We start from the raw sequence: 27,885 nt of genomic DNA on the forward strand, positions 1-27,885 counted from the left end.
GACACTGCCGCCCTTTCCCTACCCACCGCTGTGGCGCTGGAACTCGCTGACCCTGTTGACCAGACTTGGCACCCTGCCACCGAACCTCTTGCTGGCCCTGCCTGTGGCACTCGTGCTGGCGAAGTCCCTTGTAAGGCTGAACCTCCGCACCAGGCAGCCGTCTGGGGGTCGCCATCCAGCCCCCCCCTCCCTCCTGCTCTTCTCAGTTCTGTGCCAATACTAATGTTCATTGCCTGGGCCCCCCCAACAAACCCCCCCCTCTGATTTTCAATTTGGGCCTCCCCAAAAAATGAGCGCACCCCCTGCTCACTTGGTACGTTCCATCTGCCGGTTTCCTGCCTTTGCGCATGCTCCCTTCCTATGCCGGCAATTACCGCATCTCCCTCATTACTCGCCTGACCGCCGATGCGAACGGACGTCTCCCTCTCCTCCTCTGTAAGTTGCTGGGGCTGGAACTCCACACCTAGCTGGGGATGCCGGCTGTCTCCTCCGTCGCTGTCGCGGGTTGCTCCGCTCCCTCTTTGGCTTGGCTGACGGCTTCTCCTGCTGCCCCTCTGCGCCGTGGATGGACCAGCATTGGGGGTGTTGCGCCGCTCCTCCGTCAGGCGGCTCTCTCGGCCGGTTGTTCCGGTCCGCCCGCTCCCCTTACCACGGGCGGTCCCTGCCTGCGGGCTCCTCGACGGGACCCTCCGGCGCTGGGTTGGAGGTGATGGGCTGAGCCGGGTCGGCGGCCTGGATCTGCGGGTCCTCATACCCGATGTCGGTGGCTGCTGCGGCTGTTCCTCTGGCAGAAGCTGCCGAAGCCAGTCGTCTCCCCTGCGCTCTGCCTCTGCCCTGATGCGAGCCAAGAGGGCATCCATATTGTCTGCCATCTGAGGTAGGTAAGTGAACTTTCTCCTCACTGTGCACTCTTACAACCTTCTTCCTTGCTGGCCACATAAAATGGTGGTTAGCCCAGCCTACCAAGCTCCTTTTGTTTCCCTCTCTCTGGCTGTTGCTATGCCCCTTCCCCCCCTTTTTCCCTCCAATCTCTGCCAATCACCCGCTGGCATGCAGAGCTGGGTCATGCAGCCCCTCCTCTGACTTCGCTGCTATGGGGCTCTCATGCAAAGTGAACTGAGTTGGCTGACCACAAACCATTTTTTAAAACAATTATAATAGAAAATAACATTTTACATGGTAGAATGAGTTTAAAATGTACAAAGAGATAGTCCTCTGTTGGTAGCTCTGTGAAAGCCTAAGGGGCAAATTTGCTAAAGTACGAATTTCGCCAGCGAATGCTCTGCCATACTCTGCCAGGAATAAATTAGTTACCACTAAACTAATTCACTAAAATGTTAAGTTGCGCCTCAGCAGCTGAATGATGGCAAAGTTTCACTAGCGTTAATTCGTCAGCGCGATCTTTTGATAGTGTTTCATTCTGCCTAGTGAAACTTCATTAGTACTCTTCGTTAGTCTTTATTAGAGATGTTGGTTAAAATGCTTGAAGTGGCTACTTATTATTACAAATGTCCAATGAAGCAAAATAAAGACAATAGAGATCCGCTAATGCCCTAGACATGAGCTCACCCTAAAGCAAATGTTGCATGCCCCTCAAATTGGTAAAAAACAATTGTTAACACAAAACTCTTTAATAGTTGGGACTTTTGAATGCAATTCCGCATTAAAATATGAAAAAACACCAGTATTTTTTACAACTTTTATGACTTTTCGGCATACAGGATATGATGTCACTGACATAAGATTGAGGAGGATGTAGCTTCATTTTATCAGTTCGCCTGGTCTAAGGTGGCGAAGGAAACTCTGCCGAAAGTGTTAACGTTCTGTAAAATTCGCACTTTAGTAAATTAGTGGAGTAACGATCGTTCGTCTGAGCGAAAATGCGCCTGGCGATATGGTGTGAAACTGTGCTAGCGATGGTCTCTTTTGCTAGCGCATTGTCGTGAATGCCTGTTAGTAAATTAGCGATGCCCCAGTGGCGAATTTTCACTAGCAGCGGCCACTTCATGCTTTTGTTAATCTGCCCCTTAGAGTCTTAGTGAAAAACAGAGGAGGAAAACAGAAGAAACACGCAAAGCTTGTGTGGTGATGTTATTTTTAAACTTGTATAGATGCTGTGTGCTACCTTAGGAGAAGGAGCCAATCTAACTGTGTCATTAGAAGACAGAAAGAATTTGTGTAACTCACTACTGAAGAGATGATCTGCCAATGGGCAAATAATATGTTTAAATAGAAATGTAAATGTGGTAAATAACTTGCTGAAATAAAGTACTATTTTTTTTCTTATATTTGTTCTAATAATTCTAATGGAATGTTAACCTTTTTTTTTTTTTGAGAAATGTAACAAGTTTTATTTCAGGTGCTCCCTGTCTCTCCCAACACAAATGCTTTGCCTTAGCTGGGTGTCTTAGGGTTGATGGCTATAGGGGGACCTGTTATTTTTTCATTCTTCATTATTGCACTCAAAGACACACCAAGTTGTTATCATCCCACAACCCATATTTCCACAAGCCCCAAGTAACTTTCTATCTCAATAGTCCAATTTCTAATATGCAGAGTTTGTATATAAGCAGTATGTCAGCTTTTATAATGAAAAGCTTCTCTGCATATTAGCCCAAGGACAACCATAAACCATTAAATTATAATTTATTCACCAATGTCAGTTTTCTTAACAAAGCCCTTATTCTTTGCACAACCAGTATGTTTTTGTATTGTTATAAATAGGAATTTAAAATGAAAGATTCATAAAAAATGTAATAGGAGTTATACCAGATGTCAGCCTAGTGTTGATCCATTCTTACACGGAGTTTGCCATCATTTTTCTATGTTTCACTTGATGTTTATAAAATAATTTATAATATAATTTTCTTTATTTTCTTAATAAAGGGGAATTCAATGCAGGTCAAAGTGCAAAAAAAGGCTGCAATTTTTTGCACTTTGCATAATCAGGCCCATATTTGTGGTGAGGCCACAAAGATTTCAAATTTCAGGGGCGGCATGCCACCCAGCTGCATCCTAAGGAGCACTGGGGACACGCAGCTTCCCAGTGCTCTGGCACATGTGCACAAGTGCTAGTGGTGAGGGGGAAGGGGTCGGGCGGGTGTTAGGACCATGTGGCTTAGGGACGCCGCAAAGGGAAATTTTGGCCTGCACTGCGTCCTGCATTGTGTAAAGCTTGTCAAGCTTGCTCCTTAGATAGAGCGTTGCTTGCAACTCTGTCCAGCAGGGGTGTGGGAGGTATATAGGCCTTTCCCAACATAACCCCTAACTTGTGCATGATTCAGATTTATAAATTAAGGAGCTGCAGAAGATGCAGACTGCATTGAGGCCCTGTCCTTACTGCCTGCCCTAATGCTCTGCTGTACTTTCTGACAGTGCTCACTGCACCGAACACAGTATTTTTGATTCATCAGAGAGCAAAATTATGTGGGAAGCAAGTACATGAACAATGAAGGGCGTGCTCTTGCATCCTTAGGCGCGCCCCAGGGAATGAAAAATAATCATCTTTGTGCAGTAAAATGTGACCCATTAGTGTCTTTTTACATTTTGCACTGGAGGCCGCAATCCTTGATGGCCTACTGCTTTGGGTCATATAACAACATATAGGTATAATTGTTGTACCATAAAAACATGTCTAGCTATCCTTTAGGCAAATGGCACATATAGCACGTTGTTGCCCGTAGGTTATTGTATCTACCATGGGTGACAAAACCCCTAAAAAATACACTTTGATGCAGAAAAACAGGGATTGCTGCATGTAACAGTAAGGCTTACTTGTGGGAAAATGTGGAAGAATTTTCCTGCGATTATTGCCCTTACATATACATTGCATTGTTTTACATGTGTAAATATAAAATGCCCTGCATTAGAAGTGAAAAGAAAAGTAGGTAGCACCTTCCGTTGATTGAGATTAATAACCTTCAGTGGTGTGCAGGGTCATAAGATATATATGGCTAAACAAAAGGAGAAAAAGAAAAAGTACGACCCATAGTGTTGCACCTACCCACTTTTTAATCTGAGGTCCCAAAAGATATAAGTAAAACTTAACTTTTATTACTTAACCACATAAAATTGATATGAAACAAAAGAGTGTATAGTAAAATATTTAAAACAAGGTTAGGTACACAAGCTGAATCGACACTGAGTCAGCAGCTTCAGGAACGGTAACTGTAGACTGAGAAAGTCTAGTGAATTGGTGTTAACAATCACACCTGTTGTATTCCTATATTCTCACATACAGCAGGATACTGGTTAACCGCTGTATAATCGGCCTTGACGGACCGGATGAAAATGTGGGTCACTATATGTCATTTGTGGATAGTTAAACCAGAATATGGCACCACGCTTATATCTCTAAGCTATTAGTGCGTTCATATATGGCCACATATATTTGACCATATAACGGCGCAAGTGGGGTTAATGCGGGCAATAATTAGAGACCCCAAACTCCAGTGTCCTCTTAGGACCCGCTCCCCTCTCTTTTGAGTTAGAGCCGGAGCGCCGTATATACAAGATCAGCCGCCTGATGCGACACTGTTGCCAGTGACGAGAGGAGGATCTATCAGACGGTGCTATTAGTGCTGCCTCTGTTCCTCGCACACCTCCCTTCCTTAACGTAGAGCAGAGGAACTAGAAACAGTGTATCCGACTAGCGGAATACATTAAGCTAGATGCAAAGGACACGGTTTCCCAAACCACCCTTCCACCCTTCCGCCCTTTCACCAGTACCCATTCATTTTCCGTTTCTACCTAACAGTTAAAATAAATTAAATTAAGAGGCGCCTGACGCGCGTTTCGCTCGCCAACCTGCGAGCTTTATCAAATTGCCTTTGATAAAGCTCGCAGGTTGGCGAGCGAAACGCGCGTCAGGCGCCTCTTAATTTAATTTATTTTAACTGTTAGGTAGAAACGGAAAATGTAGCACTAATAGCACCGTCTGATAGATCCTCCTCTCGTCACTGGCAACAGTGTCGCATCAGGCGGCTGATCTTGTATATACGGCGCTCCGGCTCTAACTCAAAAGAGAGGGGAGCGGGTCCTAAGAGGACACTGGAGTTTGGGGTCTCTAATTATTGCCCGCATTAACCCCACTTGCGCCGTTATATGGTCAAATATATGTGGCCATATATGAACGCACTAATAGCTTAGAGATATAAGCGTGGTGCCATATTCTGGTTTAACTATCCACAAATGACATATAGTGACCCACATTTTCATCCGGTCCGTCAAGGCCGCTTATACAGCGGTTAACCAGTATCCTGCTGTATGTGAGAATATAGGAATACAACAGGTGTGATTGTTAACACCAATTCACTAGACTTTCTCAGTCTACAGTTACCGTTCCTGAAGCTGCTGACTCAGTGTCGATTCAGCTTGTGTACCTAACCTTGTTTTAAATATTTTACTATACACTCTTTTGTTTCATATCAATTTTATGTGGTTAAGTAATAAAAGTTAAGTTTTACTTATATCTTTTGGGACCTCAGATTAAAAAGTGGGTAGGTGCAACACTATGGGTCGTACTTTTTCTTTTTCTCCTTTTGTTTAGCCTGCATTAGAAGTGTTGTTTCTTTTACGTCAAATAAATCATTGCTTAACTAGGCAAAAGTAGTGTATGTTCCAACACAATGTAAAGTTATTTTGATATAAAGCAAAGCAAATTACTTATGTTTATGTCACTTTCATGACAACCTGTTTTCTTTTATGGAACCTATGGATCTTCTGATATAGCTGAACTTAATCATATTATACTTCCTTGCAATAATATGTTTTGCAAATAAATATTATAAACAAATAAATATGTTAGTTTAAATACCTACTGTAAGTACTGATACATTTATTCATATTAAACTCTCCCCATTTAGGAGGGAGTTACACATGTGTTTTGAGGACAGGAACGTGTTTGTTGTATTAATGAATGTGCTATATCTACATTGCTACCTTGGAATATAATTATTAAAATGAAGAGTATTCAGAGAGAGGTACTTACGTAATGGTGTCAATCATATCCAGCCCCATTTCTACACAGCAGTGTGCATGATCAGTTTTGGGTTGAGTCAGTCCAGACACACAATAATAACAGTCTCCAAGGATCTTTATTCTCCTGCAGTGGTTTTCCTTTCACAAAAAACAAGTTCCTATTAAATTTATTATTAAACAACATCCTCATTTTAGGATTAAAGGGGTGGTTCATCTTTAGGTTCATTTTTAGTATGTTATAGAATGGCCAATTCTAAGCAACTATTCAATTGGTCTTCATTATTTATTTTTCATAGTTTTTGAATTATTTGCCTTCTTCTTCTGACTCTTTCCATCTTTCAACTGGGGGTCACTGACCCCATCTAAAAAAACAAATGCTCTGTAAGGCAACAAATATATAGTTATTGCTAGTCCCTGAATGGAAATTCAAAGTTTCCTAATAGTTTCCACTAAGACACGAATCCTACTTGCCAGGGTTAGAGTAACATATAACTCCTAGAGATAAAACCTACATCGCTGATACTGTGTAATTTGGGATGTCCAGATCAAGGGCATGTAAAGGCTTAATGCTTAGGATGTAACCTTCCATACACTATATAAATGAATAATAACAATACAGGTATGGGATCTTTTATCAGGAAACGTGTTATCCATAAAGCTCCGAATGATGGGAAGGCCGTCTACCATAAACTATTATTTTATCCAAATGATCCAAAAAATGTTCCCTTTTCTCTGTAATAATAAAGCAGTTACATGTACTTGATCCAAACTAAGATATAATTAATCCTTACTGCAGGCAAAACCAGTTTATTGAATTTATTTTATGTTTAAATGATTTACTAGTAGATTTATTATGCAACAAAATTGTGACAATTCCGAATCCAAAAGTAATCCAGCTAAAACATGTCGAAATTATGTAGAAATCAATGGCAGATGTCCATCTAAAAATTGAAAGATCTTTCTTTGATTTGTGGTTTTCGAGGCTGTAGTTATTGTGCAACAGGTCGAAAAAGTTGCGTTTTTCACAACTTTTCTGCAACTTTTCCAGTTTGGATCTTTTAATAAAATGTTACTGTTGACAAATAGGCCTCCACAAGTATGAGATCCAAATTACAGAAAGATCCGTTATCTGAAAAAGCCCTGAGCATTTTGGATAACAAGTCCCAAACCTGTACCACTTATTTGAAATGGCTGATGTCAGATACCTCTATAGTGGATGTGTTTACATTAGAACAAATGTGCCACACTGACACAATAAGCCAGGAAAGTTATATTAAGGGGCAGATTTATCAAGGGTCAAAGTGAAAATTCTAATATTCAGTTTTTTATGGCCAAAACTGTAAAATTTGACTAGGGAATTGTTAAAATTCAATTTAATTTTTTTTAAAAAAATTCTAATTAGATTTTCAAAATCTATCATACACTTTAAGAACTCGAATTCGACCAATCGCCACCATAAACTTGCAGAATCGCTGTTTTAAATAACTCTGCCCATAAAAGTCCGATTTTTTTTTTGATAAATGTATTTTCAATCCTAGGTTGTTGCAGGTCAAGAAAACAATTCATTGAGGCTGAAAAAAAGACAAATTCTCAAGTGTAATAGCAATTAAGTTATAGGATTATCCATCATTAAAACCTATTCAAAAATCATTCCATTCATTGGTTGGGTTTACAAATTAAAACCTTTTTGTTTTTGTATGAAGTGGCACTTGAACAAAAGCTTATTTCATATAAATCATTAACAAGTTGATCTGACATACAATTTTTGATTGCTTTTCACATTATAAACCACAAACACTATTACGGTTAAATGCAACAATAGGATATTGTATTGTCATTAATATTTAAAATGCGTAGTAAAAAAAAAAAAAAAATATTACTTACTGTAGCCAATTCATCAAACTTCCCAAAAAGTTCATTTAAAAGCTTAACCAACTCCTGAGCAGTACACTGGGATGCTAAACTGGTAAACCCAACAATATCTGCAAATAAAATACTGAAAAGAGAAGAAAAAATGGAATGAGATGTGTGATTGGGTGTCCGATTTCCATAAAGGTAAATAAACATTATCACAGAAGAATCAAAAACCACTTAATCGTCGTAGTGATAATTGATGTTCTAAAAAAAAGGGGTTGTTCACCATCCAATACTTTTCTCAGTTCTGTTGTTTTCAGATTGTTTCACCAGATTGTTCAACAGAAATAAAGATTTTTTTCACTTACTTTCCATTTTCTATTTGTGATTGTTTTTCTAATATTGAAGTTTCATTATTCACCTTCTTATGTCTTTCTGAAACAGCTCTGGGAGGGGGTCACTGACTCTGCAACCTGCTCATCAGCTCTCTAGTTGGAATTTTAGTAGCTATCTGGCTTCTAGGGTCTTGTTAGCAACTAGGCAGTGGTTTAAATAAGAGACTGCAATATGAATTGGAGAGGGACTGAATAGAAAGATAAGCAATAAAAAGTAAAAAAGACTGTTTAAAATTAAAATGAAAGGACATTCATATTCTGATAGATGTCTTTCTTTTTCGTTTTTTGTTTTAGCAGTCAGCCTGAGGATTTACATTTGACTCCTTGTCTTTTATAACTAAATAATTAACATCAGCTTCAGGAGCATAACAGATGGCGAACAGATGGAGAGCTGTATATCCACAGACTTTTTACTTGATACACTTGTTTACACAGTCATAAGGAAATGCTTATAATTTACAATGTTAATAATATTCTTGTGACCCTACTAAATCTCCAACTGAATAATATATATCTATACATACGTGCATACATATAAATAATATTCTACTAATGGAATACCAAACATGAAGTTGCAGGTTAGGTACTGATTGATCTGTTCAGACCAGACCAGTGTTAGTTTTGGATCAGCAAATGTAAAGGCAAAAAGGGTTTCACGTCGATATCACATTTAGCTGACTACAGCAAAACACTGACCCTAGCTTTAGCTCCACCTCTTTTATATATAGTACCCTGCACAGTAGGATTTCCAGGAAACAAGTTTTTCATTTTCCTATAATATTCTACAGTTACACTAGACAAGATGTTTAATAACGTTCTTTGTCCCTGCCTACTCAACAACATTAACACTGGGTGTTTGTTTATGGTTTGTTTATATAGTGCTTTATCATTAATGGAATCTTACCTATAGGTATTTAAAGGTGACATTCTCGAAAAATAAAAATTGGCATTTATTTTTCCCATTAAAAACAATGTCTGCATTCAACTTTAATAAAGAATTATGCACCTTTTTTTAGTAGAAAAGCTGATTTTTCCAATTCCAATTCACTGGGCGCAAGTCTGGTACCCATGTACTGGTAAAATTATGAAATCATATTTATAATGTGCTTAGTAATGACCAAGATAACAGCAACTTATAATTGATTGTCTTTTATTATTAATTAAAAACAGTTGATACTTGTAAAAAATAATAAATATATTATTCAAAGCTCTTGCTGAATATTTCAACCTTTTTATGAGTGTTTTATATGTGCTATTTATTTACAAGAGAAGGAAATGATTATAAAGCATAAGCATCTGAATAGTGCTAACTAGTATTTACAAAAGGAGAAATTGAGCTTATTGCCTGAGTAATTATTTAACATTTACTTGTTAGGGAATTATTTAAGCAGTGTTGTATCACTTTTCCTGTATAACTTGTTATACAATAAATACAGCCCCATCAGTAATGAGCCAAGGGCATCTATGAGATTTTTGCAGTACAGACCCCCAAACAGCAGACGTGTCACAACCACATGTCTCTCCTACAATCATCTTGTTCCACCCACTCACTTTCTGTCATGTGGATTTACAAAGGCAAGGACCCTCCAGTGATACCAGTGGCCCTCCTGCTCAAGAAACAGAAAGTGGCCCTTGTTTACACACACACCCACAACACATATTTTACAAAAGTTCGAATTTTTGTTTTGAACACTTTTTCACACTGATGTATACCCTGTCACACAACCTTGACTATTTGTGTATGCATGTGTGTACACTTTAAAAAGTTGTGCGATACTGTGTAAAATGAATAAATAAAAGAAAAAAAACCACTATTTTTGTATGCATGTGAAATGAAATTCGCTGAAAAAACGCAGTGTAAAAACCTGTGTAAAATAGATGGCAAATTTATGGAGGTGTGTGTAATTTTATGCCATGCAATCTCCAGATTTGCCGCTGCTATTTTACATTGCTTTTGGGGGAAGTCACTCTAAGAAAAAAGTGGGTAACATTTTTACACCGTTTTTACACGCCAAAGCCTGCCGATGTGTGGTGTATTATCCTGTTGTTTTTTACACAGCATAATAAATATGTCCATTATAGTATTATATTACCTTTATACTGTTTATTCATTTTGTCTTCTGTTTTCACCTAAAAATTTTTTTTATTTTGTAGCATGACTATTGCATCAGGTGTTTTAACCACCAATCCTGCTGTTGGATCAGTTATTTTATTTCATCTTGGGGCCTCTACCTGCCATATCCTTGAAAAACCTATGTGCCCTGCCCAGCTAACGGCTTAGTAGACCCCTGGTTATTTATCTTTAGGTTGATTAATCTTGGTAATAAGGATTACCGTATTGTCTCAGAGATAAGATGTTATAAAAACCCACTACATTTAGCAAAGCTTTGAAAGACATATTTAAACATTTCAGATTTGGGAGAATGTGTATTTTCCCGAAAATATATGGTTTTCAGGGGTCAGTGTACATTTTCGCAGCTTTTTTCATATATAAAACAGGCAGTGTGTTTTTGAATTATTTGCAATGCCACAAAATTTGCACGCACAAGGTATATTTTGGGATCTCGACATGCCATGTACTGACTGACCAGACTGACAGTAATATTACATATACCAATAAAAATGACTGTGGTTTCTTCACCCTGGACAGTTTAATGAGGTAATTCAGGGCTGTCCCCCCTTATGTGGCACTCCATATCAAAGTCTGCCTGCTGTGTCTGTTTACCATGTGTAAGCTTTAAAAGGTATCACAACAGAGATTGACTGGCCCCTGAATTGTTTAAACCTCAAATTCACACTGTAATCCCCTGTATTGTTCACACCTGTGATCCCCCTGCATTGTTCACACTTGTGACACTTCTATTGTTCACAGCCCTAAAGTCCTGTACTGTTCACACCTGAGACCCCGACTGAAACTGGCTTCATTGTTCACCTGTTCACACTTTATTTAAAATGCTAATGGGGCACCAGCACTGTGTCACTGTATGTAGTACATTTTAGACTGGTCCTGATTCCTCTCTCCTGCTCTGTTCTGCCTTCCATATGCTCCCTGTGTGTGTCATACTTTGGTATTTGTTCTGGGGGTTTGTTAGCAATTGAAAATTATTGTTAGGGGCCCCTAAGGTGTTTAATCATATGCTGGGGTACTGTATTATACACAGGGGAGGAGGAGGCATATGGATTTATGGGTATGTCTTGTATGACTTAGCTTTTTTCACATATGAGTGACATCCTTGCCAGGGCAGGCACAAGGTAGTTCGGCACCCCAGGCAAGAGCTTCACTCAGTGCTCTTGTCCTGCATTACCATTTCCCTCCTTACCATGATGGTTTTAAATAAAGAGAGTACAATACTTTGTCATTTATATTACTGCCCCTGTACCTGTGCCAGTAGCAATCCATCATACAGCCCTCCAGCAGCCATCATATTGCCCCCAATCTTTACCTGTGCCAGCAGCAGCCAAAAATAAATCTGATCACATCATATTGCCCCCAAGTATTTATGTACCTGTGCCAGCGCCCAGCCCAGCAGCAACAGAAAACATATGGGCCCCAAATCTGTACCTGGCTGTGCCAGCAGGAAGCTTCACACTTTACAGTAATAGAAAGAATGTCTTCAGTTCAGTGCAACTGTGCAAGTCTGAGAGCAGCGAGAGTCAGACCAAGCAGGTCACCAGCTCTCTGCCTCTCTCTGTCACCCAACATATCAGTGATGTCATTGGTGCGTGTATGCACGTCGCGGTACACTGCACAGAAGGAGCTATTACTTGCCGGCAAGAGGGAGAAGGGGAAGGAGATGGATTCCATGACCATGATTACTGAAACAAATTATTAAATAAACACTTGAAGAAAACAAAAAGATTAAAAAACGAAAAAGAAAATCCCCTTAAAAGTGCACCCCTCAATGATGGAGACCTAGACAGCCGCCTACTCTGCCTACCCCTAGTTCCGGCCCTGATCCCTGCAGTGAGCACCAACCATTTGGTTTGTTGGTGTGCTTTTAATGTGGACATGGTCTTGCGGTAACATGGGTGTGGTTTAAAGTGGGTGTGGTCTAAAAACAGGGAGTGGCTAACACTGGCTTCCGTTATCGGCCCTCCACCATGTCGATTAGAAAAATTCCGGCCCTCTGTACCATAGAAGTTGGACAGCACTGAAGTAATTAATGCACTAGTGCAGCAAATGACTGGTAGGTAATCTGTTCAGCATATTGCTGCACTTTCCCCAGCAGATACATTGCCTATATATATCAGTATATGCAGTGTGCCTAGGGTTGCCTCTGGTTTTGACCCGGACAGCCAGGTTTTTTTGAAGGTCTGTCCGGGCTACGTTATGTCAAGTTACATCACTCCCTCACCTCCCGATTTGTAATGGTTCCGCCCCCTCTGGGGCTAGTCGAGAGGAAAGGTGGCAACCCTAATTGTGCCTGTTAATTTATCTGTAACTATATATGATGGCTTCTGTTTCTCGAGATGAATTCATATCACAACTATATTTTAGATTACACTGTACTAATTGGTATATCTAATATGAGTAATTAAAAAAAACATAGTCTTCATAGTCATATGTACTATTTGGTCTTAAAATGGCAAAAGTAGCAGCTATAGGTGTACACTGCAGTTTATGTAATACAGTGTGTGATTTTTTCAGCTCTTATTAGGAGGGAATCTGAGGAACAGGGTTTGGAAAAGGTCAGAATAGAGGGAGCCCTTATCCATAAAGATCTATTTTACTCTTCAATGTTGCTATATTGCTTCTAGTAGATTTGCTTTCAATATCTCCCTTTTGCCTGATACAATTAAATTAAATCTCTCTTTTCATTTGCCCAGTTAACAAAGCTGGTTATGTTTTGTTTGCAGTTCTGTTGTAGTTTCATTGCCTTGACTCTTTTTCTGTTTAATTGCACGACTCAAGTTTACCTTATTACTAAGAAGTAGATCCAGTTTAGTAGTTTGTTCCCCTTTACTCTCCCTTATGTTTTCGGACAGTACTAGTGCCAGGTTTCTAATCCTATGCTAGAGAGGAACTATTCTGGGTTTTATCTAGACTGTTATAGCAAAGCAGATGCTGATGGGATACTAAGGCTATTAAACATCAATTTATTAATTATAATTTGCCGTTGCATGATACATTTTCAATCCAAGAAGCAATCGGAATGTAACTAATTTAATAAAGCTAATTGAGCTCTGGATGATACAAAATAAATTGTTGATAATAAACTGCCTCTTAATATTGAATCTCAATGCAAAATTTAATCTATCTATATAATATCTGAATATTTTTGATAAAAGCCTTAGAATGGATCAGAAAAGCACTACAGAAATCAGAACATGTCTTTTCTCATAAACTCAGTTGTAGGCCTTTACAGTATATCAAACACACAGATATAATTCAGGATCAGATTTTACCATCCACAACCACTAGTGTGTGGATGCTGCAAAAGTGTGGGATGCATGCTGCAAACAACGGGGCAAATTGTAACTGTATTTCACATAATGCATCTTACCAATCACCTTGCAGTGCACAATTCTTTGTACACGGACTGCAGATAGTTGTTCTTGGTAGTGAAATGTGCAATGTTAAGAGCAACTTGAGCCTGTTATTTAAGAAGAATACATGTGCACATATGATCATCTGCATACATGTCCCCTAACTCATGATATGCAAGTAGGACTGCATGCAGGCACAAGGAGAATTTAGATTCCTGTTCAAATAGGGCTACCTTGCAACAGTATCTATTGCACTATTCACTGAATGCACAAATAAAGTTGCAACTAACTCAGTGGTGCAGAACAACAGTGCCACAATCTGGTGCCCAGAGTTACATAGTTAAATTGGGTTGAAAAAAGACCGAAGCCCATCACCACACACCCACTGAAACTATATATACCAATATCTATATTAATTGTAGATTTTAGTATCACTATACCCTTATGTCTGTCCAAGAAATCATTTAAAAGCATTAACAGAATCAGCCATCACAACATTGCCCGGCAGTGCATTCCACAACCTCACTGTCCTGACTGTGAAGAACCACCTACGTTGCTTCAAATGAAAGTTCTTTTCCTCTAGTCTAAAGGGGTGGCCTCTGGCTCGATTATCCATTTTATGGAAAAATAAATCTCCTGCTAGTGGTCTATAATGCCCTCTAATGTACTTATAAAGAGTAATCATGTCCCCTTGCAAGCATCTTTTCTCCAGAAAAATTGGGGCCCCAAAGAATATTTTTTTAAAAAAACATTGGTGGCAGGGGCCTATAGAATATTAAAATAATACATTGGTGGCCAGGGAATTAAAAAACAAAAAAAACAAATTAGTGTTCAGTAGAATTGAACTCATGGTTTCAGGACTTCAACTTCACCTCCTTTCGTGACTTTAGGTCTTTTCGCCGCTTCAGGACTTCAATTTCGGCTAATTTCATGTCTTTTTCGCTGCTTCAGGACTTCAATCTCGGCTGTTTTCGTGACTTCGGGTGTTTTCACTGCTTTGGGAGTTTGGCTTTGGCTTTTTTCATGTCTTCGGGTCTTTTCGTGGCTTCGGGAGTCTGGCTTCGGCTGTTTTCGTGGCTTCGGGTCTTTTCACCGCTTCGAAACTTTGGCTGTTCGGCTTTTCACCACGTTTGGTTGTTCGGGACTTCGGAAATGGCCACACTGCATCAGTGCTGTCAAGGGGGGCCCGGCTCTTTCGAAAGTGCAGCCCTGCTGGGCCCCCCTTCAAGCCCGGGCCCGGGACTCTTGTATCCCATCTCCCGCCCCTGATGGCGGTCCTACTAAAGTGCATAACCTTTCATTTATCAACATGAACCTCATTTTCCAGTTAGCTGCCGAGTTTTCTAATCTAGTCAAATCACTCTGCAAAGTGACAACATCCTGCAGGGAACTTATAGTTCTGCACAATTTAGTATCATCAGCAAGAATAGAAATGGCATTTTCAATGCCCACCTCCAGGTCATTAATAAACAAGTTGAAAATCAAAAGACCATGTACAGACCCTTGTGGTACTGAAAACACTGGTCTAATCAGAAAATTTTCCATTTACCACCACTCTTTGTAATCTATCCTTCAGCCAGTTTTCTATCCGATTACAAATACAGCTATTGGATACGTTAACCAGAAACCCATTATCCAGAAAGTTCTGAATTATTGAAAGGCTGTCTCCCATAGACTCCATGTTATCCAAATAATCCACATTATTAAAAATGAATTCCCTTTTTCTCTGTAATAATAGAACAGTACATTGTACTTGAGCCAAACTTCTTAGTTTGATATCTTTACCATTAACCTTTATTGGAAGCTAAACCAGCCTTTGGGGTTTATATAATGTTTACATGAATTTTTAGTAGACTTAAGCTATGAAGATCCAAATTACAGAAATATCCATTATCCGGAAAACCCCAGGTTTAGAGCATTCTGGATAACAGGTCCCATACCTGTACCATGTTCAAGGCCAATATTCCTTTAACCATTAATCTTCTGTGTGCTACTGTATCAAATGCTATTGTAATGTCCAAGTAGATAACATCCACTGTCATTGCATTCCTGCTTACCCCCTCATAAAAGGCAATTACATTTGTTTGGCAAGATTGTTTATGCATAAAACCATGCTGGCACAAACTCATAGTATTATAATTTGCAAGTCTACCATGTCATCTCTTAATACCCCTTTGAAAAGCTTTCCTGCCACTGATGTCAAACTAACTGGTCTATAGTTTTGAGACTGAGAACGGGATCCCTTTTTGAATAGCAGCACCACATTAGCAATTCGCCAGTCCCTCAGCACCATGCCAGAGGGGTGAAGTCACTAAGGAGTGACGGTTGGTTAGAAATAAATAATTATTATTTAGCACATTGATCACTCTATATATCTATGAGGTACACCAAGTAATAACCCACATCAAGCCACCCCTTCACCCACTTCAGGATCCCTCCCTTCTGGTGTACGGTGGAACTGCTGAGGGATTAGGGTAACAGAGACCTCAATTCAGTTAGGTTCTTTCAGAAACCAGGTGTATTTAGATACTAGTATCGAGATTATCAAATCCACGGATTGTTCGATAAACCAACCCCTTCACCCTCCAAGGTCCCCTCCCGATCCGATTACCCCAGTTATAAATTCTATGTCCCTATCAGACGCCTACCTAACCAAAGCTAAAATGCGCCTCCTGACTTCACCCCTCTAATCTTTTGTAATCTGGTCTATCAGCCTCCTTACCAAACCTTTATTTTAATGTTGCAATCTAGACTTTGTTTCTAACGTCTTATTAAAAGTTACGTTTTAAGAATCACTTCACTGGAGTTTTGCAATACATGGATGGGAAGGTGCAATTATATGGGTCATCTCTTTTTACTTTTTTTGTATCGCCTATTTTGTATCTCAGTCCGGACTTGGTTAATTTGTTGTAGAGATGCCCTTAAACAGACAAAGTGTTTTAGTTTCTCCTTATAGAGTTGTTTCTGCAACCTAATCTCAAATTAGACCATGTTATGATCACTATTCCCTAAATGCTCACCCACACAAATGCTAGAGATGAATTCAGTATTGTTAGTTAATACCAGGTCCAAAAGAGAGTCATTTCTAGTAGGTTCTTGATCTAGCTGAAATAAAAAGTTGTCATTAAGCATATTTACAAACCCATTCGCTTTTTCCGCAACCCCTGAATAATCTGTAATGTAGTGCTTGTGTCCAATTAGCCCTCAGATTTTAAAGAAAAAAGTGTCCATACTATAAAAAGGCCACATTATGAATCCAACTTTATTTGGTTAGGCCAGCTAGGGCTCCATGGAGCTGAAAGCATAACAATTATTACTGAATGGTGCAATTTAACCTTTTTCCTGCCATCAGTCATTCTGGAATTGTGTGCTGCTAGTGTACTTTTCCTACCGATTTAAACAAAATACAGAAGTTTAGCACCTCTGATTCCAGCCATTTTGCAACTTCCTTGCTAATGATGCAGAATCTATGTTGGCAAGGAAAGTGTGAATGAACCAGTGCAGGGAGCATTAAAGTTTCTCTAGAAAATATTACTGAAATTGGAGTAACCTTAAAGAAATGTGTGCTATGTTTTATAACTGAATACAACTGACATTGTGGTTACATACTACCACAATTTTAACAGCAATAATAACATTGAATCACTTGCCTAAGAGTGAATGAATCACAAGTGATTAGCGTGAATAAAACTTTGAAATTTCTTACTTAGTAATATCCACCTTACCTAACATTGTCATGCCTCTGAATGTATATTTTATGGAAAATTCTTTCTGGTGGCTTCAGAAAATCTTCTTTCATTTCCATAGCAACATTTCTTGGTAAAAGGCTCATTAGTAGGCGTTCCTAATGAAGAAAGCACATGTGAAATTGAATATAGTTAAGTCATAAGACTTTGCTGACAAACTGTAAAACAGTACAGATATGAACTCTGCTATCTTGAATGTTTAGGACCTGGCTGTTTTCTGATAAGTGATCTTTCTGTTATTTGAAACTAATAAAAAATGTAAACAGAAAAACCCCCAATACATTTGTTGTACTATCATCACAGATTTATGTTAGCTTAAATAAAAGGATAGGGTACTGTCTAATTATTACATAGAGAAAGCAAATCCATGCAAAAAATGAAATTGTTTAAATAGGAATGTATGGGAAATTGCATTCCTTTATTTCTGACCTTTCTGGATAATGGCAGAGCAAAAAGAAAAATGAGATGGAATGCTTTTTATAACTTAATTTTAGAGCCATAAAAGAACTCTTTTACATTGTTATGGACACACAAAACATAAAGACCAGTTTGTAAGTGGCTACAGATACAGATATGTAATAAGATGTGCATTACCGTAGTAAAGTATGTTTTAGTTTTAGGTGAAGGAAAAGTAAATCTTAACAGAAAATGCGGGTATAAATGCCATATTTTATATACTGAACTTACTACCCCAGCCTTAAGTTTCAGAATCGTTATAAAAGTAATGATTCATAGTGCATAGTTCATAGGGGTCAACATGTTGGATGTGGTTAGGAGTGTCAGTGAAATTGCACGTCTCAGTATGCTGGACTTGTTGTAGTGAATCATTTTTTGTTTGAAATCTCACAGCAGTACTAAGTCAACTTTGCTGTGTCCCTTGCATTTTCTTCTACCCAATATTGAATAATGAAGTCATATAGGAGCAGAAATGTGGTCTACTTCTGCATGACTAAATCTAAATGGCAACATTTCTCTGAGCACACATCTTCTTAACAGACAGCCCAGTGAATTCTACAGCCAATATTAAGAATCATCCCTATAGGGTAATGCACAAAAAATTGACAAGTATGGGTAGATCTCTGTTATAAAAAAGAGCCATGAACATAAACTACTGTTATCAAGGGTAATACCAAATCTCCTGTAGCAGAATTATTGATACAATATGTCACTAGTAGAAATCCCTGTATCAATGCACTATTTGTATTAATATCAGTAACTTTGTTATTATTTAGGTGCAAAAAAAATCATTCTAGTCTTTGTAGACTAAGTTCTCTTCTTATTATTTTATGTTATCCTGCACGTCAACTGGGAATTGAATAAATATTTTGGAAGATTATTCTAAAGTTACGTTTAGCAGTTAAAATAATTACTTGACTACTGTTCAAAACTTTTATTAAAACTTTATGGCATCAGAACAATCACTGTCTTCCAAAAAATGTTGTGTCCCTCGTTTAACAAAGTAATAGTAAAGTAATCAATTTACTGTATCTCAGTTAACCATGCAGTCTTAATTTCTCTTTAACTTGCTATGAGAATATCTATTCTGCCAGGGCGGCTGCACCTGGGTCACAGCGAAGTCCGGGTAAGACAATATATCCTTACATATTTGGGAAGCTGAATCCGGTGATTTTACGAGGGGTCTGGGGCTGTGCGCACCTGGACCAGCAAACCTTAAGGGTGAGCCTAAACCGGTATTAAGAGTATTTGTAAAAATCAAATAAATAAATTAATGTACAATAAATAAAAAGTATACCGCAGGACTCGCAGGAAGAGATAATATTTTTTTTGAATCCCAATAAGCAACGCTGAGAATTCTTTTGTGATATCTATTCTGCCATACTTTATTGGACTTGGATCCAAGATGGTGGCATACTAGAAAAGTATTCTCACCTCCGCTGAAATATCTCAACAGCTGGTAACTAATTTGTGTGGGTAAAAGAATATACAAGGGTAAAATGCTTTACCCTTGCACACAGTGTAATATGGCCTAAGTAGTTTAGGAAGAACAAAAGCATTTATGGAGGAAAAAATATTCATCTGATTATAATACATATTTATATTCACAATTTCACAGTATAACCTCTCTGTCCTGTTTATGCTTTAAGGCAATGTTTTCTACTAGGGGGGGGTTCTTAACCCATGGGTCAAAACAGGTGCCCAAACAGTTTAACTTGGTCACAATTATTGGTTATTAATGTAGTAACATAACCTACTACTTTAATAAATTATATTTGACACGTAGAAATCAAATACAGGCGAGTTTGGATTTCAAACACAACTGAAGGCTAAAAAACACTGCTCTTGGGCAAAGTCCAATAGTCTATGCTGAATTGTAAACAGTTTCTTGATAATGATCAACGACATTTAAAAGACTTCTGCCGAAATCCTTATGCATCTTTAAAACACATATTTAAAAAATCTTTAAACTACACATAGGAATTCTTGTTGGCATGGTAAGGTACCAAATAAAAACTGACTATGTATTTAAAGGCTTTGAATATCAATAGTTTGAGTTGAAGTCTATCAGTGAAAATAGAAAGATAGCTTAATTGTGCATGCAATAGTGGTCATCACAGAAAATGGCTTAATAATATCCTAATGGGCCATTTTGATCAGCCCAAGCAAAACTGAGGATTATAAAGATCAATGTAGGAATTAGATATTGATCTGGTGCAAATGTTAATATCAATGTTTCAGAAAACTAATTGTCCAGATTTGATGACCAGGCTTAGTAAAGAAGCCAGGAAAGTGACAAGAATTTTAAATAGACATTGGAGAAATTCAAATACAGAGAAGGGTTTAGGGAATATGGACATTTAGGGGGAATGTCCAAGAATCATTTGAAAGAAAACTACTACTAGCAAGTGAGATTATTGCTTAATTATGTGCCATTTAAATTGCAATTAGTGCAGCCCTTTAAGGTGGATTATGCCTGAATTTTCAAGTGATCTGGGAAGCCTAATTGTGCCCAAGTATCACAGCTGCTTAAGACAGAACCCTAATTTGGTATTTCAAACACAGTGAAAACTTAATTTTATATCCCCTGATGTTTAAGGTCTGTCAAAAGCACCGGTTAATAGTGCTGCACATAATTCTGCATTAAAAACTATTTTTCAAAAGAGCAAACAATTAGGGGCAAATTTACCTAGGGTCGAATAACGAGGGTTAATTAACCCTCGATATTCGACTGCCAAATTGAAATCCTTTGACTTCGAATATCGAAGTAGAAGGATTTAGCGCAATTCCTTCGATCGAACGATCAAAGGAATAATCGTTAGGGATGTCGCGGACTGTTCGCCGGCGAACTTGTTCGCGCGAACATCGGCTGTTCGCGCTCGCCGAATCTTTGCGAACGTCGCGCGACGTTCGCCATTTTGGGTTCGCCTTACCTGGCGCTTTTTTTTGACCTCTCACCCCAGACCAGCAGATACATGGCAGCCAATCAGGAAGCTCTCCCTCCTGGACCACCCCCACACCCCCTGGACCACTCTCCTTCCATATATAAACTGAAGCCCTGCAGCGTTTTTTCATTCTGCCTGTGTGTGCTTGCAAGAGCTAGTGTAGGGAGAGAGCTGTTACTGATTTCACTGATTTCTTTGAGGGACAGTTGATAGTAAGTTTGCTGGCTAGTGATCTACTTGATACTGCTCTGTATTGGAGGGACAGAAGTCTGCAGGGATTTGAGGGACATTTTAGGGTAGCTTTGCTGGCTAGTAATCTACCTTCTACTGCAGTGCTCTGTATGTAGCTGCCTGCTGTGGGCACTGATCTCTTCTGATCTCATCTGCTGACTGCTGTAATAACCCAATAGTCCTTGTAAGGACTGCTTTTATTTTCTTTTTTGTTGTTTTACTTTGCTACTTTAACAGCCAAGTGCTATTAGTCTAGCAGTGTTGGGGAGTGGGACTGGTGTGCTACTGTGCTGCTCCTAGTAGTTCAGCAGCACCAACCCGAGAATATTTTTTTTTTTTAATATACATATAATTTTTTTTTATTTTACTTATCTTACTGTTCTTTAAGGTGTCCAGTGCTGTTTGCTGTTCTTCATAGTAGTGCACCAATAGTAGTGCACTTGCAGGCATTATTTGCCCAGTGGCCATCTAGCTGTGTGAGCTTTTTCACATTCTGTCTAAATATCAATAATAATACCGTCTCCAGAAACACCACCTGAGTGACGTTTTTTCAAGCAGCAATAATATATTCCGTATCCACCACTGCTGTAGTGTATACGTTGACCTTGTAGGCATTATTTGCCCAGTGTGTTCTTCATTTTCAAACCACTGCCATCTAGCTGTGTGAGCTTTTTCACATTCTGTCTAAATATCAATAATAATACCGTCTCCAGAAACACCACCTGAGTGACGTTTTTCAAGCAGCAATAATATATTCCGTATCCACCACTGCTGTAGTGTATACGTTGACCTTGTAGGCATTATTTGCCCAGTGTGTTCTTCATTTTCAAACCACTGCCACTTAGCTGTGTGAGCTTTTTCACATTCTGTCTAAATATCAATAATAATACCGTCTCCAGAAACACCACCTGAGTGACGTTTTTCAAGCAGCAATAATATATTCCGTATCCACCACTGCTGTAGTGTATACGTTGACCTTGTAGGCATTATTTGCCCAGTGTGTTCTTCATTTTCAAACCACTGCCATCTAGCTGTGTGAGCTTGTTCACATTCTGTCTAAATATCAATAATAATACCGTCTCCAGAAACACCACCTGAGTGACGTTTTTCAAGCAGCAATAATATATTCCGTATCCACCACTGCTGTAGTGTATACGTTGACCTTGTAGGCATTATTTGCCCAGTGTGTTCTTCATTTTCAAACCACTGCCATCTAGCTGTGTGAGCTTTTTCACATTCTGTCTAAATATCAATAATAATACCGTCTCCAGAAACACCACCTGAGTGACGTTTTTCAAGCAGCAATAATATATTCCGTATCCACCACTGCTGTAGTGTATACGTTGACCTTGTAGGCATTATTTGCCCAGTGTGTTCTTCATTTTCAAACCACTGCCACTTAGCTGTGTGAGCTTTTTCACATTCTGTCTAAATATCAATAATAATACCGTCTCCAGAAACACCACCTGAGTGACGTTTTTCAAGCAGCAATAATATATTCCGTATCCACCACTGCTGTAGTGTATACGTTGACCTTGTAGGCATTATTTGCCCAGTGTGTTCTTCATTTTCAAACCACTGCCACCACTGTGTGAGCTTTTTCACATTCTGTCTAAATATCAATAATAATACCGTCTCCAGAAACACCACCTGAGTTGTTGTTGTTTTTGTTTTAAAAATAATGCCAGGCAAAGGCAGGCCGCCACGCAGAGGCACTAGGGGCCGTGCTGCTATGCTATCCTGTGGCCCTAGGAAATTGCCCAGTTTTAAAAAGGCAATGACCCTGAACTCCCAAAATGCTGAAGAGGTAGTTGACTGGCTTACACAGCACACCCCATCCTCTACCGTTTCTAACTTTACCACAACATCCTCATCCTCCACTGCTATGGGCACCCCACGTAACACTTCCTCCACCACCGGCGCCCCTTCTTCACTGGAGTCAGAGGAGTTATTTTCACATGAGTTTCTTGAACTGAGTGATGCGCAACCATTATTGGCAGAAGAAGATGAAGGAGATGAGGACGTTACACCAGATTTAATTCTGGCAGAGAACACAACAGAGATGGACATAATGAGTGATGACGAGGAGGTCCCCGCTGCTGCTTCCTTCTGTGAGCTGTTAGAAGAAATTGATGCATCTGAGGAGAATGATGATGAGGAGATTGATGTTTTGTGGGTGCCCAGTAGAAGAGAGCAAGAGGAGGATAGTTCAGATGGAGAGACGGAGAGTCAGAGAGGCAGGAGGAGAATAAGACTTAGAAGAAGCAGGGAGGACAGCTCGCAGGGAACAGTAGGGCAACAACATGTATCGGCACCTGTGGTCAGCCGGCCAACGCACCCGCCATTGCCGCCAACGCCGCCAACTTCTACTGTTACCGCCAGATTGCCAGCTTCAAAAAGGTCAGCAGTGTGGGATTTTTTAATGTGTGTGCCTCTGACAAAAGCGTTGTAATTTGCAATGAGTGCAGTCAGAAACTGAGTCTTGGGAAGCCCAACAGCCACATAGGTACAACTTCTATGCGAAGGCACATGAACGGCAAGCACAAAGCACTTTGGGAGCAACACCTCAAAGGCAACAGGCAAACTAAAAGCCACCCTCCTTCTGGTCCAGCATCTTACTGCTCTACCTCTGCTGTCCTTGACCCGTCTGAACCACCCTCCACTCCGCCTTCCACCTTGACCACCAGTTCCCATTCCCAGTCATCTGCCCCCAGCCAAGTTTCTGTGAGGGCCATGTTTGAGCGTAAGAAGCCAATGTCTGCGAGTCACCCCCTTGCCCGGCGTCTGACAGCTGGCTTGTCTGCACTCTTAGCCCGCCAGCTTTTACCATACCAGCTGGTGGACTCTGAGGCCTTCCGCAAATTTGTAGCAATTGGGACACCGCAGTGGAAGGTACCCAGCCGCAATTTTTTTTCAAAAAAGGGAATACCACACCTGTACCACCATGTGCAGAGCCAAGTCACCACATCTCTGTCACTTAGTGTTGGGCCAAAGGTCCATATGACTACTGACGCATGGTCCTCCAAGCATGGTCAGGGCAGGTATGTCACCTACACTGCCCACTGGGTGAACTTGGTCATGGCTGGGAAGCAGGAAATGTGTGGCTCAACAACGACAGTGGAGTTGGTGTCACCGCCACGGATTGCACGCGGTTCTGCCACCACCTCTACTCCTCCTTGCTCTCTACCTCGTCTTCTTCCTCTTCTTCGTCCTCTGCTGCTGGGTCCTCCTCCTTCACACCTATGCACCCCCAGCTCCCCCTAGGCTATTCGACGTGCCAGGTACGCCGTTGTCATGCTGTCTTGGGGATGACGTGCCTGGAAAGCAAAAACCATACCGGATCTGTACTCCTGTCATCTCTGCAGTCACAGGCCGATCGGTGGCTGACCCCACACCAACTGAAGATCGGAAAAGTGGTGTGTGACAATGGAAGCAATCTGTTGGCAGCACTGACACTGGGCAATTTAACACATGTGCCCTGCATGGCACATGTTCTGAATTTAATAGTACAACGTTTTGTCTCAAAGTACCCAGGATTCCAGGACGTTCTCAGGCAGTCCAGGAAGGTGTCGGCCCATTTCAGACGTTCCTATACAGCCATGGCACGCCTTGCTGACATTCAGCAGCGGTACAACATGCCAGTCAGGCGTTTGATTTGCGACAGCCAGACTCGCTGGAATTCAACGCTCCTCATGTTGGAACGTCTGCTGCAACAACAAAGAGCCGTCAATGAATACCTGTTTGAACTGGGTGGTAGGACTGGATCTGCAGAGCTGGGGATTTTTTCCCCCCGTTACTGGGTGCTTATGCGCGATGCCTGCAGGCTCATGCGCCCTTTTGAAGAGGTTACAAATATGGTCAGTCGCACCGAAGGCACCATCAGCGACCTAATACCCTTTGCTTTCTTCCTGGAGCGTGCCGTGCGACGAGTGACAGATGAGGCTGTAGACCAGCGTGACGAGGAGCAGGAAGCGCACGATTTCTGGTCGGAATCACCAGAACGAACCCAGGCACCTGCTGCAACGCAGGGAGAGGTGTCAGAAGTGGAGTCAGAGGAGGAAGGTGGCTTTGTGGAGGAGGAGGACCAACAGGAGCAGGCTTCCCAGGGGGCTAGTGGTGACCTTTTGGGGACCCCTGGTCTTGTACGTGGCTGGGGGGAGGAGACCGTGGATGATGCAGTCCTTGATAACGAGGAAGCGGAGATGGATACCTCTGCATCCAACCTTGTGAGAATGGGGTCTTTCATGCTGTCATGCCTGTTGAAGGACCCCCGTATCAAGAGGCTTAAGGAGAAGGACCTGTACTGGGTCGCGACTCTACTAGACCCTCGGTACAAGCATAAAGTGGCAGAAATGTTACCAACATACCACAAGTCTGAAAGGATGCTGCATTTACAAACCAGCCTGCAAAACATGTTGTACAATGCTTTTAAGGGTGATGTCACTTCAGGAACTCATCAACATTCCAGGGGCAGAGGTGCCAGTAATCCTGCCACGAGCGCACCTGCAAGGACAAAGCACTTTGGCCACTCTGTAACGTCAGACATGCAAATGTTTTTCAGTCCAAGGCAGCGGCAGAACCCTTCGGGATCCACCCTCAAAGAACGCCTCGACCGGCAGGTAGCGGACTACCTGGCATTAACTGCAGATATCGACACTCTGAGGAGCGATGAACCCCTGGACTACTGGGTGCGCAGGCTTGATCTGTGGCCAGAGCTGTCACAATTTGCCATGAACCTCTTGTCTTGCCCCGCCTCAAGTGTCCTCTCAGAAAGGACCTTCAGTGCAGCAGGAGGGATTGTAACTGAGAAGAGAACTCGCCTAGGTCACAAAAGTGTGGATTACCTGACCTTTATTAAAATGAATGAGGGGTGGATCTCGGAGGGTTACTGCACGCCGGAAGACTTGTTCTGAGTTTCTGATTCTGACTCCCCATGCAGCTGTCCTTCTCTGCACGCCTCATGACTCCACATACAGCTGTCCTTTAGCGTCCTCCTCCCTCCACCACCGTTACAAACTAGGGTGCAAACCCTACTGGTTTAATTTGAATCCAGGTAAATCCTGAGTTTTTCTGGCCTCTGTGCTTCAGTGGCTGCGACCAAAAAAAACAGAATATTTTCAGCATTTATATGGCATATTTTTTCTGGCCTCTGTGCTTCAGTGGCTGTGACAAAAAAAATGAATATTTTCAGCATTTATATGGCATATTTTTTCTGGCCTCTGTGCTGCAGTGGCTGCGACAAAAAAAAATTAATATTGTTTGCATTTATATGGCATATTTTTTCTGGCCTCTGTGCTGCAGTGGCTGCGACCAAAAAAAACAGAATATTTTCAGCATTTATATGGCATATTTTTTCTGGCCTCTGTGCTTCAGTGGCTGTGACAAAAAAATGAATATTTTCAGCATTTATATGGCATATTGTTTCGGCCTCTGTGCTTCAGTGGCTGCGACAAAAATAAATGAAAATTTTCAGCATTTATATGGCATATTTTTTCTGGCCTCTGTGCTTCAGTGGCTGCGACCAAAAAAAACAGAATATTTTCAGCATTTATATGGCATATTTTTTCTGGCCTCTGTGCTTCAGTGGCTGTGACAAAAAAATTAATATTTTCAGCATTTATATGGCATATTTTTTCTGGCCTCTGTGCTTCAGTGGCTGCGACCAAAAAAACAGAATATTTTCAGCATTTATATGGCATATTTTTTCTGGCCTCTGTGCTTCAGTTGCTGTGACAAAAAAATGAATATTTTCAGCATTTATATGGCATATTGTTTCGGCCTCTGTGCTTCAGTGGCTGCGACAAAAATAAATTAATATTGTTTGCATTTATATGGCATATTTTTTCTGGCCTCTGTGCTGCAGTGGCTGCGACAAAAAAAAATTAATATTGTTTGCATTTATATGGCATATTTTTTCTGGCCTCTGTGCTGCAGTGGCTGCCACAAAAAAAAATTAATATTTTCAGCATTTATATGGCATATTGTTTCTGGACTTCTGGTTCAGTGGCTGCGACAAAAAAAACATAATTTTTCAGGAAAGTACACATGCCTAATTTTTCAGGGTTCTGCAACAGTGGCAAAATCGCATCTTTTATGGTCACCGCAGGTGATCAATAAAGTAGACCAAAAACTGGGCCCACACTGCAGAATCAGTGTTTTTTGGTTCACTTCACTGTACATTGAATTACCTCTGCCTGACCGTGCACGTGCGCACAAGCACGGTGACTGCTAAACACACCACTACAGAAATATTGCCACCAACAGGACGAACATCCTGGAGGTGACAAGCAACTAGTAATTAAAAACTATTATTTGCTCACTTGACGGTATCATTCATTAAAGCTCTTTGCGTCTTTTTGCGTTGCAGTAAGCACCGCGTTTCGTCTTTGCGTGTGAACAGGCTGTAACCTTTACACGACTTGATTGGCATGTAGACGCCGGACATTTTAAAGCATTTTATTACACAGGTTTAGAAATGTAGTGTGATTTCTGCCCTTTACAGCACAAAACGCAGCGCTGTGTCAACAATGGATTTTTTAGAAACATTTTTGCCCTTGATCCCCCTCTGGCATGGCACTGTCCAGGTCGTTGCACCCTTTAAACAACTTTAAAATCATTTTTCTGGCCAGAAATGTCTTTTCTAGCTTTTAAAATTCGCCTTCCCATTGAAGTCTATGGGGTTCGCGACGTTCGCGAACCGTTCGCATTTTTGACGCAAGTTCGCGAATATGTTTGCGAACTTTTTTTCCGCCGTTCGCTACATCCCTAATAATCGTACGATCGAACGATTCC

At 40.6% G+C, this 27,885-nt stretch overlaps 1 protein-coding gene across 2 annotated transcripts in view; it reads right to left on the minus strand.

Annotated features, from left to right (window-relative positions):
• Positions 1-27,885, minus strand: part of adcy1.L (adenylate cyclase 1 (brain) L homeolog) — a 108,012-nt gene that overhangs the window by 56,646 nt on the left and 23,481 nt on the right. For both annotated transcript variants that reach the window (XM_018267550.2, XM_041566109.1), the window contains exons 3-5: positions 17,441-17,559; positions 7,864-7,975; positions 5,990-6,117 (exon numbers count right to left, since the gene is read on the minus strand). In XM_018267550.2, the coding sequence (XP_018123039.1) occupies positions 5,990-6,117; positions 7,864-7,975; positions 17,441-17,559 (359 nt within the window). The remainder of the gene's footprint in view (positions 1-5,989; positions 6,118-7,863; positions 7,976-17,440; positions 17,560-27,885) is intronic.

This window comes from Xenopus laevis, chromosome 6L (genome assembly GCF_017654675.1).
Source record: "Xenopus laevis strain J_2021 chromosome 6L, Xenopus_laevis_v10.1, whole genome shotgun sequence".
Taxonomy (NCBI): domain Eukaryota; kingdom Metazoa; phylum Chordata; class Amphibia; order Anura; family Pipidae; genus Xenopus; species Xenopus laevis.